The 18,523-nt window shown below is 37.5% G+C and overlaps 1 protein-coding gene and 1 long non-coding RNA gene across 2 annotated transcripts in view; one reads left to right on the forward strand and one right to left on the reverse strand.

The window, feature by feature from the left end:
* Nucleotides 1-224: 224 nt before the first annotated feature.
* Nucleotides 225-1,270, forward strand: LOC132111212 (uncharacterized). Its single transcript, XR_009424762.1, has 3 exons — nucleotides 225-379; nucleotides 459-521; nucleotides 658-1,270. It is a non-coding gene; the product is annotated as an uncharacterized LOC132111212 (long non-coding RNA).
* Nucleotides 1,271-6,598: 5,328 nt separating this feature from the next.
* Nucleotides 6,599-18,523, reverse strand: part of wdr11 (WD repeat domain 11) — a 226,446-nt gene continuing 214,521 nt past the window's right edge. Inside the window, exons 27-30 of the mRNA XM_059518127.1 lie at nucleotides 14,424-14,569; nucleotides 10,936-11,018; nucleotides 7,903-8,476; nucleotides 6,599-6,962 (exon numbers count right to left, since the gene is read on the reverse strand). Of these exons, the coding sequence (XP_059374110.1) occupies nucleotides 8,277-8,476; nucleotides 10,936-11,018; nucleotides 14,424-14,569 (429 nt within the window). The 3' untranslated portion in view covers nucleotides 6,599-6,962; nucleotides 7,903-8,276. The remainder of the gene's footprint in view (nucleotides 6,963-7,902; nucleotides 8,477-10,935; nucleotides 11,019-14,423; nucleotides 14,570-18,523) is intronic.

The raw sequence follows: 18,523 nt of genomic DNA on the forward strand, positions 1-18,523 counted from the left end.
ACCCTTAGACTCCAGAGGTTAAGCTGTCCCAGCTCTTCTTTGAACACTTCAGTGTGCCTGTCTAACACATCTGACAATTTTACAGCTGGAGTTGTTGTTACTTTATTTACCAGCTGTGGCAGCAGCCCTAAGTCTTTTAGCCAGCCACGACCAAACAAATTTGGCCCTGCCCCTTCTACTACGACCATCGGCAGTTTTTTTTCTACTTCCTGGTATGTCACTCTTCCTGTTACTCCTATGTCTTTGACTCTAACTCTTCCCTTTATAATCCCCACTACATCTATATGTAAAACGCTACATTCCTCGCCACTGAACTACTGGCTTAAACTCTCCTGCCCATAAATCAGTTCCAAACAAATTGCATCTATGGATCTACAAGGTAATGGCACATATCAATTCCACATTTAATAACCTCAATAACATTATCCAAAAAAATTTACACTATTTTTTCTCAAAAGGACACACATCCAACACAAATTTAACAACTACTATCTCCAAAAGATCCTTTATCATACCCCAAGGTAAGTAACAAATAAATGCTTTTTAATCGCAAACTTTAAAAGCATACCATGAAACCATACCTCCTATTTTGAAAACCTTTTTTACCTGAATTTCATTCAAATTATAATTCTACTTATTTATCCATTTCTTTTACAGGACTGCACGTCTGCTTCCTCACAGACTCAATGTGTCGACATATCAAAGACTACATGCCAAATGCGCAATGCTGGGTGCACCCAGGGACAACCCTTATAAGATCTGCTAAGCAGCACATCAACCACTTTAAAACAGTACAAAGCAACAGCATTGTGATCCTTCACATCGGAACAAATGACATCGCAAGTGGAGCACCTGCATCAATAGTCGTCCAACGCATGAAAACTAATAACAAGAATCTCCCTCATTAATCCTTACATCATTTACTTTGGAATCAGTGCTATATTACCACGTCCGACAGATAACTCTACAACTAAGAACACTGTCAAAGACTTGAACAGCTTGCTTCGCTACTGGACCGAACAAACAACAAACATCATTTTTCTGAACGCAACAAAACCATTCCTCAAAAGTGGAAAAATACTCCATCACGTATACAAGAAAGATGGGCTACACCTTACTACAAAAAGAAAACAAAGACTTTTTGCCTACTTCCAGCGTTTCCTCTGGCATTTTTGCTGTTTCCAAAATCCCACAAAAAAATGTTTAACTAACTAACATGAAATAGTTTCACATCTCTCTTGTTCAACTTGTTACCTTTTCCTGAGAAAATAAAAATAAACTAATTTTCTATTCACAACAAATCTGTCTTTTCATAGATTTTCATTTAGCCTTAAGTAATCACTACATCTCTACAACTCAATCAAATACAAGCTTAAACATTCACAACTTCACTATCTTTTTGTTTAAATGTAGAAGCTGTGCATAAATGCATGCTTCTACTAAAAATTTAAGCAGTTCACTACAAAATTTAACCTAATGCCAGCATACTGGAAATGCTAAATTGCAAACATATTTTACATATATTCAACAGTATTGCAAGTACAATTTATTTTAAAACCTAAAATACATATTAAATTCACCGTTAGCGAGAAACTGGGGAGGCCAAAGTCCGGCAAGGCAAAAATTGTGATCATGGCCGTAGCCAGGCGTGGAAAATTAGTGAGATCCAGGGGGTTTCTATAATAACCCCCTTATTATAGAATTGTGCCATAATAACCCCTATAAATACAATAATTATATACACTGACACTTGAAAAGAGACATAAATGTAGATGTTTTTGGAGGGATGCTCATTTTTTAATCATACCCTACTTATTGCATCAAAGTTCGTTAATACTATATTTATGGGGTGGATAATTTTATCAGTTTTTTATTATTCATGCAACCATTCACATTGCCCACCAAACGTGTTATTTTTGGATAGTCAAGATTACAAAAGACAACACATTCAGTCAGCTCCAGTGGCGCAGATGGTTAAGCATGTGTCTTACATATTTTGATGTGATTGTAGGATTACACTTGAACAGAACATTTCATTAAAAGAACCCAACACCGCATTCCACAGTTCAGTCCATTCCCCATCGAACCATTAGTGCATCATAAAACACAGTCATGGTGCCAAGATGGCTAAAGGAGATGTCACCCCCCTTTCCCTTTTTGTGCCTGTCTAATCTCATACCAGTGACACCAGGACAGCAGGAAAAGATTTCTCTTTCTTCCCCAAACTTAAGACCAAATGGCCAAGAAACCCTGTAGTGACCCCAATGCATAAATCCCCAGCCTTATCAGGAAACGGAAGGATGCTAAGGCATTACTATGGCCCAGGATCACCACAAAGCTTAAAACAGGGAACACTTCCTTTCTGCAGCTGTAAATTCCAGAGACTTTGTCTCCAAAACCAATAGACTGAAATTTAACCCACTTATGGTTTAATACAAACAACGGTCTCAAAATTGCTTCCAATAAGCTGAATTGAATACCAGTATTTACCTCACTTTAATCTTAAGTATCACGTATGTTGTATATAACCTGTGGAATTATTTCTGTGTGTTTAACTTTCATTACAGCCTATTCATAGGGTTTTCTACCTCAGTTATAGGAACTAATAACCAGAAGTTGCCTCATACATGTGTATTCTCTGTATTATGCATGCTTTATATTTCTCAAGTTAATTTTGTGTTAAACACTTATCACGGCTAAATCCTTATTTACTGCCACCTCAACTATGGGAAGTATATGTATTTTGGTACCTACTTAATGGGTAAATGATTTCTAGAATTTTGATATAAAGTAGATGTGTGTAGGATGCACCATATTTAAGCTATTAAGTTTGCTTATTAAAGCGTTTAAACTGAACTCTCAGGAGTTTGGACACACGCGATCACGTGGACATTATGCTAATTACATGCAAGAACCGGAGAACCCGGTCCCGCCCAGAACAATATCTGATTGGCTGTCGCACTAAGAAGGACGGGTCAGATGGACACGCTTATAACCCAATGACAAGCAGCTATGCATTGACAACTAGATGAGCCCCAGAGACAGATCCACAATCAAGACATTGTCTCCTAGATGGCCACTGGGACAAGACCACAGGAAACAGATGATTCTTCTGCACAATCTGACTTTGCTGCAGCCTGGAATTGAACTGCTGGTTTTGTATGGACCGGCTGAGCCTGGTGTCTTCCAAGGTTTCTGTCTGGTATTCTTCTGGTATTCTGTCACCGATGGAGTTTTCCTTTTCCATGATTCCTGGCACAACACATACCCCTCCACATGTTATCATTCGACGTAACCTACACTCACTTTCACCCTCTTGGCTATCAGCTATAGTTTCATCCTGGCATCGTCTTCCTAAACAGTTCTCATCACTTGATACTTACAGTGTTACTAAGACATGATACACATTCTCTGGACCACTCTTATGCCTTGCTTAGACAGCCTACCTTCTATCTTCCAGGCCAGCCCTTACAACCCCTTCTGCCCCTTGGAGTTCTCTTTGAGCATCGTTCTAAGCTCAGGGCTGCATAAAAGAGTATGGCACAAACTGTCAAACAAATCTTACCAGCAAACATACATACTGTAGTCACCTCCTTCTTTCCACTAGAGCCCTGCATGGGACAGTTTTCTTAAACCCGCACCAGCCTGCTCCCGCAACCTTTGTGTCAACTCCCGTGGACTTGATCTCAGAGCTTGTGGAAAATGTACACAAATTGGAACTCAGACTAAATATTCGTTCAAGTTAACATCCAGAATAACAGATTTTAAAAATGATTACATTTAAATAATATGAAGTAACCGATGCTAAACCAATGCACCACACAGGACAAAATCATTGTTTTTACAAAACATTTTTTATAAGCGTTATAAAACAATAACCGTTAAAACAAAACAGCACCTCAGTTTTTAAATGCAGGCTAGGTCTACTGCATACATGCACCAAACGATTAACTAGGAAATAACTTTAACATTAAATAAACACAGAGACCTTTGAAAATACGCTAGATGTAATTTTAACAAAATAAATACAAAACGAAATAAATAAAACAAAATAGAATGCTTTAAAAAAAAAATCTCACAGATTTCACATTCACAATAGCTTGCTTAACAGACTATTGCAGAAAATAAATAAACTATATATATATAAATCATAGAGACTACTTAACAAACAAATGAATTTGATCACTGCGCCTTTATTGCTTTGCTTACTCTAAATTACTATGAAGGAAAAGTACTTCGGTCCCAGACTTGTGCGTCTTTCTTCCCAGATCCGCCCACACACACTGAATGCCCTCTCTAGGAAATCCTCAAAATAAAACGTGTGAATTTTGAAAGGACAGGAAATCGCTCTTTTCCATTTTTTCAAAATCCTTTCAGCAGCTTTAATTTTCTTCTCAACTTTTCTTCTCCATTTCTACTAAACACCACCATTCCCCACGGGTCTCCCTCAAAATGTTCTGATTACCCACTCCCACCCACAGCAAAGGTAAAAAGGCCTGCTCCCGCAGGATTTGCCCAATGCAGCCCTCTACTCTCCACTCTTTGAGGCAGAAGTCTCCTTTTAAAAGAAAGCCATCCTTTGCAATCCTACTACTTTTCAACCTGATCCTATTCCATCTTGTGTCCTTCAAGCCATTTCTCCTGTAGTTGTACCTATACTCACATCATTAACACATCCCTTCACACTTGTGTTTTTCCCTTAACATTTAAACAGGCTCAGATAACCCCACTAATAAAGAAACTACAGATGAGAACTACGGTACCCCTCCAGTACTGATTCTTCCTTTCATTGCAAAAAACACTTGAACAAGTTACGTTTAACCAAGTCTCTGGCTTTCTCACACAGAAAAACCTCCTGGACTGCAACCAGTCTTGCTTCAGAAGTGGACATTAGACCAAAACTGCCTTGCTCTGGGTTGTTGAAGCCCTATAAGACTGGCAAGAGCGGCTTCCAAATCTTCAATATTTGCTGGATCTGTCCACTGCTTTTAACATGGTTTATCACCAGATCCCCCTGTTAACTCTATTGGCAAAGGGCATCTCAGGAATCACACTCCAGTGTTTTGAGTCTTACCTCTCAGGTAGGTCCTTCAAAGTATCTTGGAGAAGTAAGGTGTCCAAGTCGCAGGGCCCAAGGGCTCAGTCTTCGGACCAATTGTCTTTTCTGTCTACATGGCATCACTAGGTTATGTCATTCGTAAACATGGCTTTTCATATCACTACTATGCTGATGTAGTAAATTAGCTCAAAATGGAAATGTACATAAATAATTACAATTAATTAAAAAATTTTATATGAGCTGCCAGTAGTAACTGTAGCAGAATTAAATTTGCCATCAACTAATCATTTCGTCCAGCAAACATTAAATGTAAATTCATATCAAATATAGCAAAGGTTATTTTCGTGGCCACAGAAAATACAGTACAGTATTAATGCATCAAAGCATGTAGCGAGGATCGAAATCGTAAGGGACATTAATTTGCAAAGCAGAATCAGAAACTCATGTAATTTGTTCACAAGAGTTTTATACTTTTATTAATTAAACACAAACACAAACTAGTCTAACAACCAAACAATCACTCATACAGAGGAAAGGGCAAATGAGATTTGATGTATGAAACCATCTACGATGAATGTACGATGTATGAAACCAGCTATGGAAAAGACTACGTTAAACACTCGAGTAAAACCATCAGCGCCGTTTTAGAACGGGGTCTACAGCTTATCCTAAACTTCTGTTTTGTTAAGTTAAATGTATGATACTTGCATTGCCATAGCCTGGAATGAGCATCAGGATGCAGTCTCGGATGAAAGTCTTGATGGTTAGGAGTTCCGGTTTCTTCTTTTTTGAAAAAAAGAAGAAACCGATAAATAACAGTTCCCTTTCAAGGGAACTTTGAACTGCATCCTCTAGGGGTCGCTATGGGGAACAGCTCGTTGTGACCCGTGTCTGAAGCATACATTGTAAAAACACCAACGAGTTGGCGGGCGACAGCCCCTGACGCCACTACTGGCTAGAGGACGCAGTGTCTCATTCCCTACTAAGGGAACCATGGTTACATTCGTAACCTGAGACGTTCCCTTTCAAGGGAACATCGAACTGCGTCCTCTAGGGGTCGCTATGGGGAACAGTATACCCATGCCGCCATGCTGAGAGGGGTTTAGGCCAGAGCCATGGCAAGTACCAACTCTACCATTTCCATGGGAGTTGCCCCTGGGACGTTAAATAGAAGCCAGTGCCCATAGCAGCTCTCTTTTAACACTGTGACAGTAACATAATTTGTTATGTAAGTTAGACATAATTTGGTCCATATGAATTTATTTACAAAAAAAAAAAAAAAAAATCAATAAAACTTACAAATATATCCTGTCAGTAGATTTAGTTTGAAACAAAATAACTAACGGTCTGTTTATTTAGAGGGTGTCGCCATATATGCTTATCCCAGACTAAATGACATTTCAAGGCATTATTCAGTCAGCCATGATTATTTTTTCATGATCCTATGCCTTCATCCATATGAAATATGGCTTGTTAAAAAACTGAATAAAAAAAAATATATAATTATATTTTGAAAATGTAATAGACAAAGTCAAAATGGATGGTACAAGCTATATTTATTGCTTTACCTATATATCTCCATACAGTAAGCTCAAACACCTAGAACATTAATGACAAATATTTAAACAGGAACGACATTTAAATTATGAAGTCATGACAAATCATTACTCACAATCATACCAAAACAAGGCAGGGCATTTCAACAATCAATGAATCAATCATTAAAAAAAACAAACAAACAAAAAACAACTATTTTGTAAATCACAGACACAAAGGTCCATTCATCAAGCCCAAAAATCTAGCATATGAGGTCACATCTCATTTCAACAAGACAATATACAAATACAGTAACTTTCTGGAGACCTGGATCTAAGTTGAAAAAGAAAAGTTTTTTTCCCCCCCTCTCTATACTACGGCATATCACATACCTGCTTGAACAAGTGCAATCCAACTACAAAACTAAGTTAACGGCTGAGGCTAAAAATGGGGCAAATTCATATCTTTATTACATTCCATGACTTATTAAATATTGGCAACAAACCAAAATTAACCAATCAAAGTCATACACAACATTACTCAATAAACAGCTGCACCCATCTTAATTATGAGACATGAAAGATTTGAATTATTGTTTGGGTGGTTGTTTTTCTATTACAAAACAGATATAGTATCTTATATCCAACAAAATGCCACAAATGTCATGTTTTTGCATTTACATTTTAACCATCTAACCATTTAGAGCCATTTTAATAACAGTGATACTCATGAAACCTTTAAAATGTCTGGATCTCTAGAATAACCACATAAAAAAAAAGAAAATTAAGCCTATTGTTTACTATTAATATTATACTGTAGTAAAACCAGAAAAAAATCTATTTATTTATTAAAAAAAAAGAAAAGAAAATTAAGCCTATTGTTGACTATCAATATTATACTGTAGTAAAAAAAAAAAAAGAAAAAAAAAGTAGAATAACTTTTAAGTATAACCCAAAATATATTTTAATATATTTTTTGTACCACAGCTTAAGTAAGCTTCAATTAACAAATCAATAGGACAACTTTGTATGTTATCTACCCCTAAAAGGTGCATTTTAGTAAGAGTGGTAGTAGGTGTCCTTAAGGTACTACTATTAACCTTTTAGGGTATAAGGTATAAAGATGTCCCTTTGAGGGTATTGCTCCAGTGATAAGGTGTTGAACCTAAAGTTTTTTTTTCTCTCTCTCTCTCTCTGAGATTCATCTTTTAATACATCATCCATTTCTTAACTATAATTTTTATATTTAAATAATATATTTAAATTATTGCCTAATCTGAAATTTTAAGCATATTTAATGTCAAAAACATATACATTTATTGTAAAGATTTTCTAAATGTATTTTTGTTAATTATCATCATTATTTTTTATTTTATTTTAGATTGTTTTAATTCACAAAGACAATGTTTAGTTGATAAAGTAAGTGCAAGAACAGGTTTGGAATACATTACAGCAGGATAACAGGTGCTAAGGGAATGTCTTGGGGTACAACAAATCTCACAACCAGCAGAGAATTTTAAAAGATAACTTAGAATCCAGACAATTAATTTGAATGAAAATACATGTGTTTCTCAACTACTTGCATGCTTATGGGTGCTATAAGCTTATGGGAGTGAGTTTTGAAGATATTTATGCATCGTATTTCTTTACATATCTTCTCCTTTCCCTCCATTTGGGGCAAGTCATTCTATATTACCTAGAGAGTTATCCACTTCCTCCTCACTAGGGCTGGACTCTAGCACCATACCCTCTGTTTGGGACAGCTCATCCAGCAGCTCCTTTCCCGCCTCTCCAGCTCGAGATGCCCATAGAACAGCACCCTGTTTCAGACCGATGGAGCGAAGCAGCTTAGCGTAGTCCACAAAGGCCACACCTATAAGCTTATGTGGAGATGCTATGGTTAAGGAAGACTGGGAATAGGGAAGTAATATAAGTACAGAGAAAAAAAAAAGACCAAGTTGCCACTTACTACATAGAACCTACTGTGACCCCTAAAAGTATTTGGAAACTTAAGTGGACACCAGTACACACAATAATATTGTGTCTTCTATCATGCAGATACATTCACATTCAACATAAAACACACTCTCACATATATGAAAATAAAGAAAAAGGCAATCGCTATAAGTTCCGCCTCCATCAGCTGACAGGTGCGTCAAAGCACGTCACGAGCAAGCGCCAAAATTCAAATATACTATCTTTCACCTGTTTTTCATTCATTCTTTTTTCCGGTGGATCGTCTCATTCTGTTTGTGACACTGTACGCTGCAAAACCATGGTGTTTTTTACTACCAAGATGCAGTTTCTTAGCGTGAGTTATTCCATAACGGACACAAACAGTTCTGTCGCTGAAGAACTGAAACGTAAACAAAGGAATAATGATCCATATTACAACGTTATTGCTTCGTTGGACCAAACGTGCTCTATGAGACGTCATTCAGTGAACCCTTCCCTTCCTAACTAAACCGGGATTTACATATATTTAAGAGTGGTAAAAAAAATTCAAGGCACTTCAGTGTCTATAACTTTTAAAATTTTTTGAGCATTATCAAATCTGGTTGATAAAAAGTGAAGCCCAAAGGGTCTTCTTTCTAAAGACACCACAATTATGTTTGTAACACACTGAAGTAGGAAACTATTACAATTATAAGTTAGTTAGAGCACTTTCAGCTGTGAGTCCCATAATGGGGGTTCAGGTTAACAGGTTATGACTCGTTACTACGATGGATCTGGTATGTACAGCGTTTCCATTGTTCATGTTTTTATGTGTACTGCTTACACAAATGTAGCAAATACAGTCTTTACAGTCCATTGAAAAAACAGCGATCTGTCATCGATGGTTGAGGCTTAGATCTTCATAATGATATATAGTTTGTCAAGATTAAATTTGTCCCATTTCATTTAATCTATTCATAAACACTGACACGTGCGAGGTGAGTTGCATTGAGGATGCCCGTAAAGGCCTCCTGTAGCAAATCGATGTGTTTAAAGTATTTTAGTATTATTTTTCTATTTATATCCAAAATTTGACAATGTGAGCATTATGTAGCAGGGTTAACCTCAACCCTAACCTTATTCTCCAAATGCATCAGATGTTTTGACTGATGAAACGTGGAAGACAATAAACAAGCTAGTATCAGTAAAGATTATTATAAATAATATTTTCTGTTTCACTGTGATAAGCAGCAACATGGAACCACAGAAGCTAACTGTTTCAAACACGACTGATGTTATATAGTGATTTTGGAGCAAAACATGATATTAGTCTCATAAATTGTCAAGTTGATGCAATGTTATGCAAACATACTAACTGTACCCGTTGCCAGGAGGAACTGTTTTATAACTAATTTTGAAAAGTACATTCACGTAAGAGGTTGAGAGAAAGAAAGGGTTTAGAAAGGTGTGAACTGAAATGTGCCAGTAAAAAAGTATGTGGCGTATGGGTATGCTTGGTCATTGTTTAAATTTTAATGACTCCGATTCTTGTCAATCCTAATTTTGATTCGAATAAGGTAAATAAATAAATACAATTCTTAGATATCATTCACATTTATTCTAACTCTTATTACAAAATATTTCCTTGTTAGCTGAATACTAGGAATACAAATCAACAGGCAAAAAAACACTTACACAGGGGTGTGTGTGCAACAGAGAACACGGAAATGGGGGACAGAAAAAAAAATCTTCTAACTTTTGTCTAAGCTTTATTTTTTCTTATGTATGCTGGATGATAACCAATAATTTGTATTCTATAATGTTTTTTTCTGTATTTTCCTAATGATCATTTTAGGATTGGTTTATACAAAAACATAATACGGTTGAATAGTTTCTATGCTGCATTAAATGTTATATCAATTAGCACTGGATTATTCATACATTTATTACCTCAAAATTACCTGAAATTACCTTTTTTAGCTCTCTTTGTGTTCACGGTGTGTGTGTGTTCACTACTGTGTATGTGCACTTGGATGGGTTAAATGTAGAGCACAAAATCTGAGTATGGGTCTCCATACTTGGCCAATGTCATTTCACATTGATTTAGGCTTTGAGGTCCGAAGACCCACACAGCTTGTTGTTAGACCTGGCTTGCACTTGCCTGACAGTGAAAAAGCAGGAAATTATTAATCTTTTCAGATGTCAAAATATTGTTTGTCTATCCATAAACATTTAAACAACCATGGGGTCTTTAATACTGTTGTTTGCAAACAAACAAACAAACAAACAAACATACAAACATTTTATGCAACATTAGTTTACAACAACATTTGTATGACATTAGTTTTAAAATGAACATAGCCCTACTGCATCTTGTTTGAAAAACTGGAAGTTGCATTAAAAGGATATTAATGTCGTCATTTGTCTCCATCACACCATATTTCAAGCAGGCTTCAATAAAGAGTGCAGCACGGTCGAAGTATCTCATGCTGTCAAGAAATGTAAAGACCTATCAGAGACATATCTCAGCATCATGTCCTTTATCATCAAATTTCAAATTGGTGGATGCTGCACTTCTTAACAGGATGCTTAGGATGTGTAATTTTTCTTTAAGATGACACATAAAACTCAGCACCTTTTACAAAGAGTTTAATAGCATTCAGGCATGACACATTGATATTCTCAATTAAAAATTTATTATGCAATTTTAAACTAATTCTTCAAATGAAAACGATAATTTAACCTCATGTCATGTCCAACCCATATAACTTTTTTCTTCCATAAAACACAAAGGAAAAGTTCTCAAGAAATGCCAAACTGCTCTTTTTTGATAATGAAATCACTGTAATCAGGGACCAGAAAAGAAAAAAAAAGTACTAAAAGATATACAATTAGTATCTTCCTAAACTTCTGAATATAATGGGTTATATGAGTTTCTTTTTTTTTTGCACCCTTGAAGGGCACTTCGGGAAGGAGACGTTTGTTGGAACGTTCCAAATGAAAGTGAACAACTGAATCCCTTCACGAAGGGCCCTTCCAGAAGTCTGTTAGTGAAGGGAACATGCAATGATGTTTTCCGTTTGTGATCATCTGATCTCCGGTAAGTAGATCTTGCGATGCTTTTTAAAGCAAAGTTGGGGTTGATTTCGACTTCACAAACAAACATAAGTAGAATCGTCTAGAATTCTACTTAGAGTTCCAAGATGGCGCCGATGATGGTGGCGGCCTCCCTGAAATGCTCTGTAGTTGTTTTTGTATTTTTGTTAGTTTGTCATGTCTTTAGTTATATCCATGTAATCAGTTTCACCAGAGACGAATTGCTGGACATTCTGCACTATACATCAACTGGTATGTATAGTGCCATGGACTAGTGGTTAGAGAGTTTGACTCCTAACCATAAGTTTGTGGGTTTGAGTCTCGGCCGGTGATGGGGATTTACCACTAATCAAGGAACCGGCTTTACTGACGAGATGCAAATGATCATATCGTTCAATATATTGTCCAGCCCTAACCTCTCCACGCACCAACCTGGAGTCACCCTCTCCCCCACACCTGCACCTCATATCAGTGAAGACGAGGTGCGCCAGGTCTTTCGAAAACAGAAAAAGAAAAAAGCACCAGGCTCAGATGGTGTTACACCAGCCTGTCTGAAATCCTGTGCTGACCAGCTGGCCCCCATCTTCACACAGATCTTTAACAAATCACTGGAGGTGTGTGAAGTCCCTTCATGCTTCAAACGCTCCACCATCATCTCCATCCCAAAGAAATCAAAAATTACAGTACTAAATGACTACAGGCCTGTTGCTCTAACGTCTTTGGTCATGAAGTAATTTGAAAAACTGGTACTGGCCCACCTGAAGGACTTTACTGAACCTTTGCTGGATCCTCTTCAGTTTGCCTACAGAGCAAACCGGTCTGTGGATGATGCAGTCAACAATGGACTGCATTATGTTCTGCAACATCTAGACAGACCAGGGACTTATGTGAGGATTCTGTTTGTGGATTTCAGTTCGGTTTTCAAAACCATCATCCCAAACACTCCTCCTGCCCAAACTAAGTCAGCTCTCTGTGCCCTCCCCAGTCTGTCAGTGGATCAGCAGCTTCCTAACAGACAGACAGCAGCTAGTGAGACTGGGAAAACTGACATCTAGCACCCCTACGATCAGCAATTAAACTCGTCAGGGTTGTGTTCTCTCTCTACTGCTCTTTCCTCTCCTATACCAATGACTGCACATCTAAAGACCCCTTTGTCAAGTTCCTGAAATTTGCAGATGACACCACACTCATCGGTCTCATTCAGGACATCGACGAGTCTGCCTACAGACAGGAGGTTAAAGAGCTGGCTGTCTGGTACAGTGTCAACAAACAGTGGAATATGATCGTGGATTTCAGGAGAAACCCCCTTGCACTCTCCCCACTCACCATCATAGACAGAACTGTTATTGCAGTGGATTTATTCAGGTTCCTGGGCACCACTATCTCTTAGGATCTGAAGTGGTACATTCACAGAGACTCCATTGTTAAAAAGGCCCAGCATAGGTTATACTTCCTTTCGCTAGCTGAGGAAGTTGCTGCTGTTCTACTCCGCCATCATTGAATCCATCCTCTGCACTTCAATAAGTGTCTGGTTCAGATCAGTTACCAAATCTGACCTCAGAAGACTACAGAGAATAATCTGGACTACTGAGCGAATCACTGGTACAACCATCCCTTCTTTCCAAGAACTGTACTCATCCAGAGTGAGCAGAAGGGCAAGCAAAATTACTCTGGACCCTTCACATCCAGCACACTCCCTCTTTGAACTGTTGCCATCTGGTCATTTATACACTCATACACTTATTTATCAAACATACACACTTAGTCTACACTTTAAATTTGCAAATAATATACCTGTACATACAAAACTGTCTATTGTAATATAGCTGCACATACAATTGTCAATTTGTATATTGCTCTTCCTTATTTACTTGTTCAAAAGTATTATTTTTTGTATCTGTGTTTTTGTTCTGTCACTGTCTTTCTATTGCACTGCGGAAGCTTCTGTCATTAAAACAAATTCCTTGTATGTGTAAACATACCTGGCAATAAAGCTCATTCTGATTCTAATTATATTTGTCTTTTTTTAATGTAAGACAAAATATTTTTTGTCAGTGATAGAAATATATTTAAGACTGTAGTGTAAGCAAGTATAAGCAAGTTTAGTTTGAAAAAGTTTAATAGTTAATAAAATACAATTAGACGATATTTGCATAATATAATAATAATAATAATAAGAAGAAGAAGAAAGAAGAAATATTTACTTGCAACTGATGGAGTGCAGAATGCTGCATCCACACGCAGAGTTGACAAGGTAACATTTGGTCAGTCAATCCCTTTGCGAAGGGAGTTCCAAACACTTATACAAGACAGTAATGCCCTACAACCTTGATGCAGCGCTGTCAAGATAACATTTGGTCAGTCATTCCCTTCGCCAAGGGAGTTCCAAACGCTTAAAAGAGACAGTAATTCCGTTTGGAATTCACTCGTTATCTTTGTGTGATGAACAGATTAAGTTAATGTTTCATTCATGGACAATCTTTCTCTCTTCTGTATGTCTCAAATCTCCTTTCTTTTAATAAAAAAAAAAAAAAACTTTGCATATGCTTCGTCAGGTTTAATATAAAAACAGCAATTCTGCAAAACATTTCCTTTTGTATTTTAAGAGAAAAAAACATTGGTTTGAAACAACATGAGGATGAGTAAATTACATAATTTTGTTTGTTTTTTATTTTACTGTTATTTTATGCTTCATTCCTACAATATATTTATTCCTAAAACACATTTTAATGGAGGAACAGACAAAATAATACTTTGAATGGGCTAAACGACAAATCAAAATGAAAAGAAATGCATACCTGTGAAGCATTTTGGCCACTTGGTGAAAACATCCTAATGAGAGCAGGACCAGGATGGCCTTTGATTTCTGATTGACCTGAGGAGAACACAGATGCTCTGCCCAGCGCTTCAGCACATCTGAACTTTCTGCAGAGTTCAGACGCACCTTAGAAAGAGAGAAATTAAATAAACATTAAGACAGATATATACAATTCCATAGCATTATCATAGACATTAAGATATATAAGATTCCATAGCATTAATTTTCCTCACTATTTACAGATTATTTGCTGCATATTGATCACTTCTAACTGCAGTTTAATTGGCTGGCTGCTTCGATGTAACTGAATGACTTCCACATATTTTTCAATGTTAGGTGGAAGGTTTTCTATTAGCCCATTAGGAATAAAAGCTGTATTTATAAGATAGCATGTTAAATTGCGAAGAGATTTTTGGTATCTTGAACAGTTTGCCCATGGCAAGGTGATTAAAATATGGTGAGAAATGAGAAACAGGAAGTGTCTAATAACATCCACATACATTTTCTGATTTTGATCTAACTTCAGGGGTTTCTTCGTTGTATGATGCTGATCGCATAGATGTGACTATTATTACTGAAACTTAAACCGCCACCAATTGGCAGCAGGAAGTGTGTTATTTTCAAAATGCTTTGATTTCAGCATCTTATTTTTACTTGATTTGCTTCAAACTTAATCAGAATAATGTCAAAACACGGCCAATATAAAACTGTCGACAGGATATTAATAGCTATAATGTTGTTGCCATGGCAACGTGTCAAACTTGAATATTCTTTACTGGTGATTTTGAGGCAGATGATCAGAATTTCATGAAACTCACATATCAGTATTAATGATAGACAGAGACTGGAAAAAGCTAATTTAAGGGGTGTGGAAGAGGCACTCTATAGCGCCACCCTTTGTAAAAACTTGGGGGTTCGTTTTAGCTACAGACACCAAACTCGGTACATAAATTGTTCTTATCAAGATGGACAACTTTCTATTTCACAGTCACCAGCTTCGAACAACAGGAATATTTTTGGAAACTATAGCTGTGAATTAATGAATACTCCTCAGAGGAAAATTATAATATCCACACCAAATTTTGTCTACATGATGCCAAAACATTGAGGAACTTAAATTGCGAATTAATTTTGGATAGTTTGAATGGTTTTGCCATGGTGATTTATTAAAATAACAGTACAAAAGGAAACAGTAATTGTCTTATATATTTTAAGGGCAGCTTCCAAACTAAAAAAATATACATACAAAAAAAATATACATACATAGAACAAGTCATTCTGAGGAAATATGCATAGTTTCATGACTTTACAACGCTGTATGGATAACAGAAAGAAAAAAAAAAAAAAAAAAAAAAAAACTATTAGATGTCTGATCTCACTCTGCCACTCTACCCCTGTGTGAGGAAGGGGAGGGTGTGGGTGAGTGTGTGCTAAATGTGGGGGGTGGGTGTGGGGTCTGTTTAAACGTTTGATGGCTTAAAAGTAACAGTAAAACAGTCCAGCTAACAGATTAAGACTAAGATGAAATGCAGGCAAAATAATTTCACAAATGCTTATAGATAAAAAAAAATAAAAAAAATGCTTATAAATCATATAAGGTTTTGATAAAACTTTACAATAATGTCTCACTTGTTAACATTAGTAAATGCATTTACTGACAAAAACTATCAATAAACAATAAATTTTTTACAGCATTTATTAATGGTTGCTGATGCTGATCAAAATGTTCATGTTCACTTTGATATTCTGATTATATATATATATATTTTCCAATTACATTCTCTTGAGCACTAAGCAAGGTCTTAATCCCCGGGTCTGTGCTCAAATGACGATCTACGAGGATTCCATCAGATTAGTAAACTTCATGTTGAAAGCTAATTGTATTTCACAACACCTAGCCGCCTGTCCAACTGCCATAGCCGCCTACCAGTCTGGCTCTCCCGCCAGCGGCCCTCCAGTACCAGAGCCCATGCAAGTGGATTCTACCCGACAATCTTTAGAGGAACATAATCGCAGGCTCACTGCGGGACTCCGCCTGTATTGTGCCGCTCCCGATAATGTCATCCGAACCTGCCCAGTCAAGCCCCCACGTCCTATGGTGAGTACACATTTATTTATTATTTATTGGAATTTAACCAATTCAAACCACATCAATCTTAATAATTGCTATTCATTTTGTAAGTAATCATGTATGAATGATATATAATTGTCCATGACAACTGGAAGTAAAAAACTCCTTATATTCAGGTGTGCAGAATTTGTCAGGAACTCACCTTCAAAGCCACCCCAATCACCACCAGCAACTGATACCAATCACTCCCAATCCCAATTGCCGGAGTACTGATCACCTGCACCTGAACCCAACAATAACTCACCTGTATAAAGCCATCTTCAAACCAGTACTCTGGCGTCCGGTCTACCGTTCACTGCTCCAAACAGTTGCCAGACCCATCTCCTCTAACTTCTCTGCCCTCAGATCTACATTACCCTCCTCCAGCTATTCTCCATTGTTGTCTCCCTCTGTCACCAGTACCCAGACTATGTGCTTCATCCATTCAGTGACTTTCTATTCATTGTTCTATTACATCCTTTTAATAAACCATCTGCTTATCACTAACCCTCAGTTTCCACCCTGGTTTGTTACAGAAGACCGGACCCTTAAAACAACTTTATAGATCCCCAGTCAGACCTTCTGCAGGAGCTGGGCAATCTTCTCCGGGCAGCACTCACGTCTACATCTACTCACCAATCTGCCTCTGCCAGTCCCATCACACTGCCTGCTTTATACGCGGGGGAACCAGCTAGATATGGCTTTTTATTACAAGTCTCCTTGTACATCGAGGCACAACTGCAGAGATTTTCAATCGACCATACTAAGGTAGCCTTTTTAATTTCACTACGGTCTGGGCACGCCCTGCTATGGGCAAAGGCCATATGGGATTAGGGATGGGACGGTATGAAAATTTAATATCACGATTATAGTGACTAAAATTATCACGATTATCAATATTATCACGGTTTTGTTGAAACGAGATGAAAGTGTTCAAAAATAGTTGATGCTCACACTGAAAACATTTCAGCAAGTTTTATATTTAATAATCAACAAACAACTAATAAAACAAGCAACTCTATGCACTTAATTTAAAGAAAGATTAAATTCTGTGGTATTTCCTTCCTTACAATGAAAAGTGTAGAAGCATAGAAAAGCATAGAAAAGTCACTGACTTTCGCCATTCCTTCTCGAAAAAAAAACAAAAAAAACATTGTGCGCTGCGCTTGCGTCAGACTGTTGCTGGCTGGATATGATTTAATAGTGAGTTATTAAAACCGCGATAATCAAACACGGTTTTAATGATAATTCATTTTTAAACGATATTACTAACCTTCAGCACATTTTATCACGGTTATCAATAAAACCGGTTATCGTCCCATCCCTATATGGGATGCCAACAGTGTCATTAATTACTCATGAAGCTTTCACCAATCACTTCAAGGAAGTATTCAGCTCCACTGCGGATGAGATCTCAGTCACCAATCAATTGATTACATCTGCACCGTGCTGCCTGCCTCATTGAATCTGCTACAATTTGCATATTGTAGCAACCGTTCTACAGACGATCCTATTGCTTTCACCCTACACACTGCTCTCTCCCACCTGGAAAATAAGAACACCTGTGTGTGAATGCTGTTTGTGGACTACAGCTCAGCATTTAACACCATAGTGCCAGTCACACTTGTTGCGAAGCTCCAGACTCTGGGACTAAACAGATCTCTGTGCAGCTAGATCCTGGACGTCCTGACAGGCAGAAGTCAGGTGGTCAGAATGGGCAACAACACTTCATCCCCGCTGACCCTCAACACTGGTGCTCCTCAGGGCTGTGTCCTCAGCCCACTCCTGTACTCCCTGTACACACAAGTGCACAACCACACACAATTCCAATGTCATCGTCAGATTCGCAGACAAAACAACGGTGATAGGCCTGATCACCGACAATGATGAGACAGCCTACAAAGAGGAGGTGAGCACCCTGACTAAATGGTGTCAGGAGAACCACCTCTCACTCAACAACGACAAGACCA

Source organism: Carassius carassius, chromosome 30 (assembly GCF_963082965.1).
Source record: "Carassius carassius chromosome 30, fCarCar2.1, whole genome shotgun sequence".
NCBI classification, from domain to species: Eukaryota; Metazoa; Chordata; class Actinopteri; order Cypriniformes; family Cyprinidae; genus Carassius; species Carassius carassius.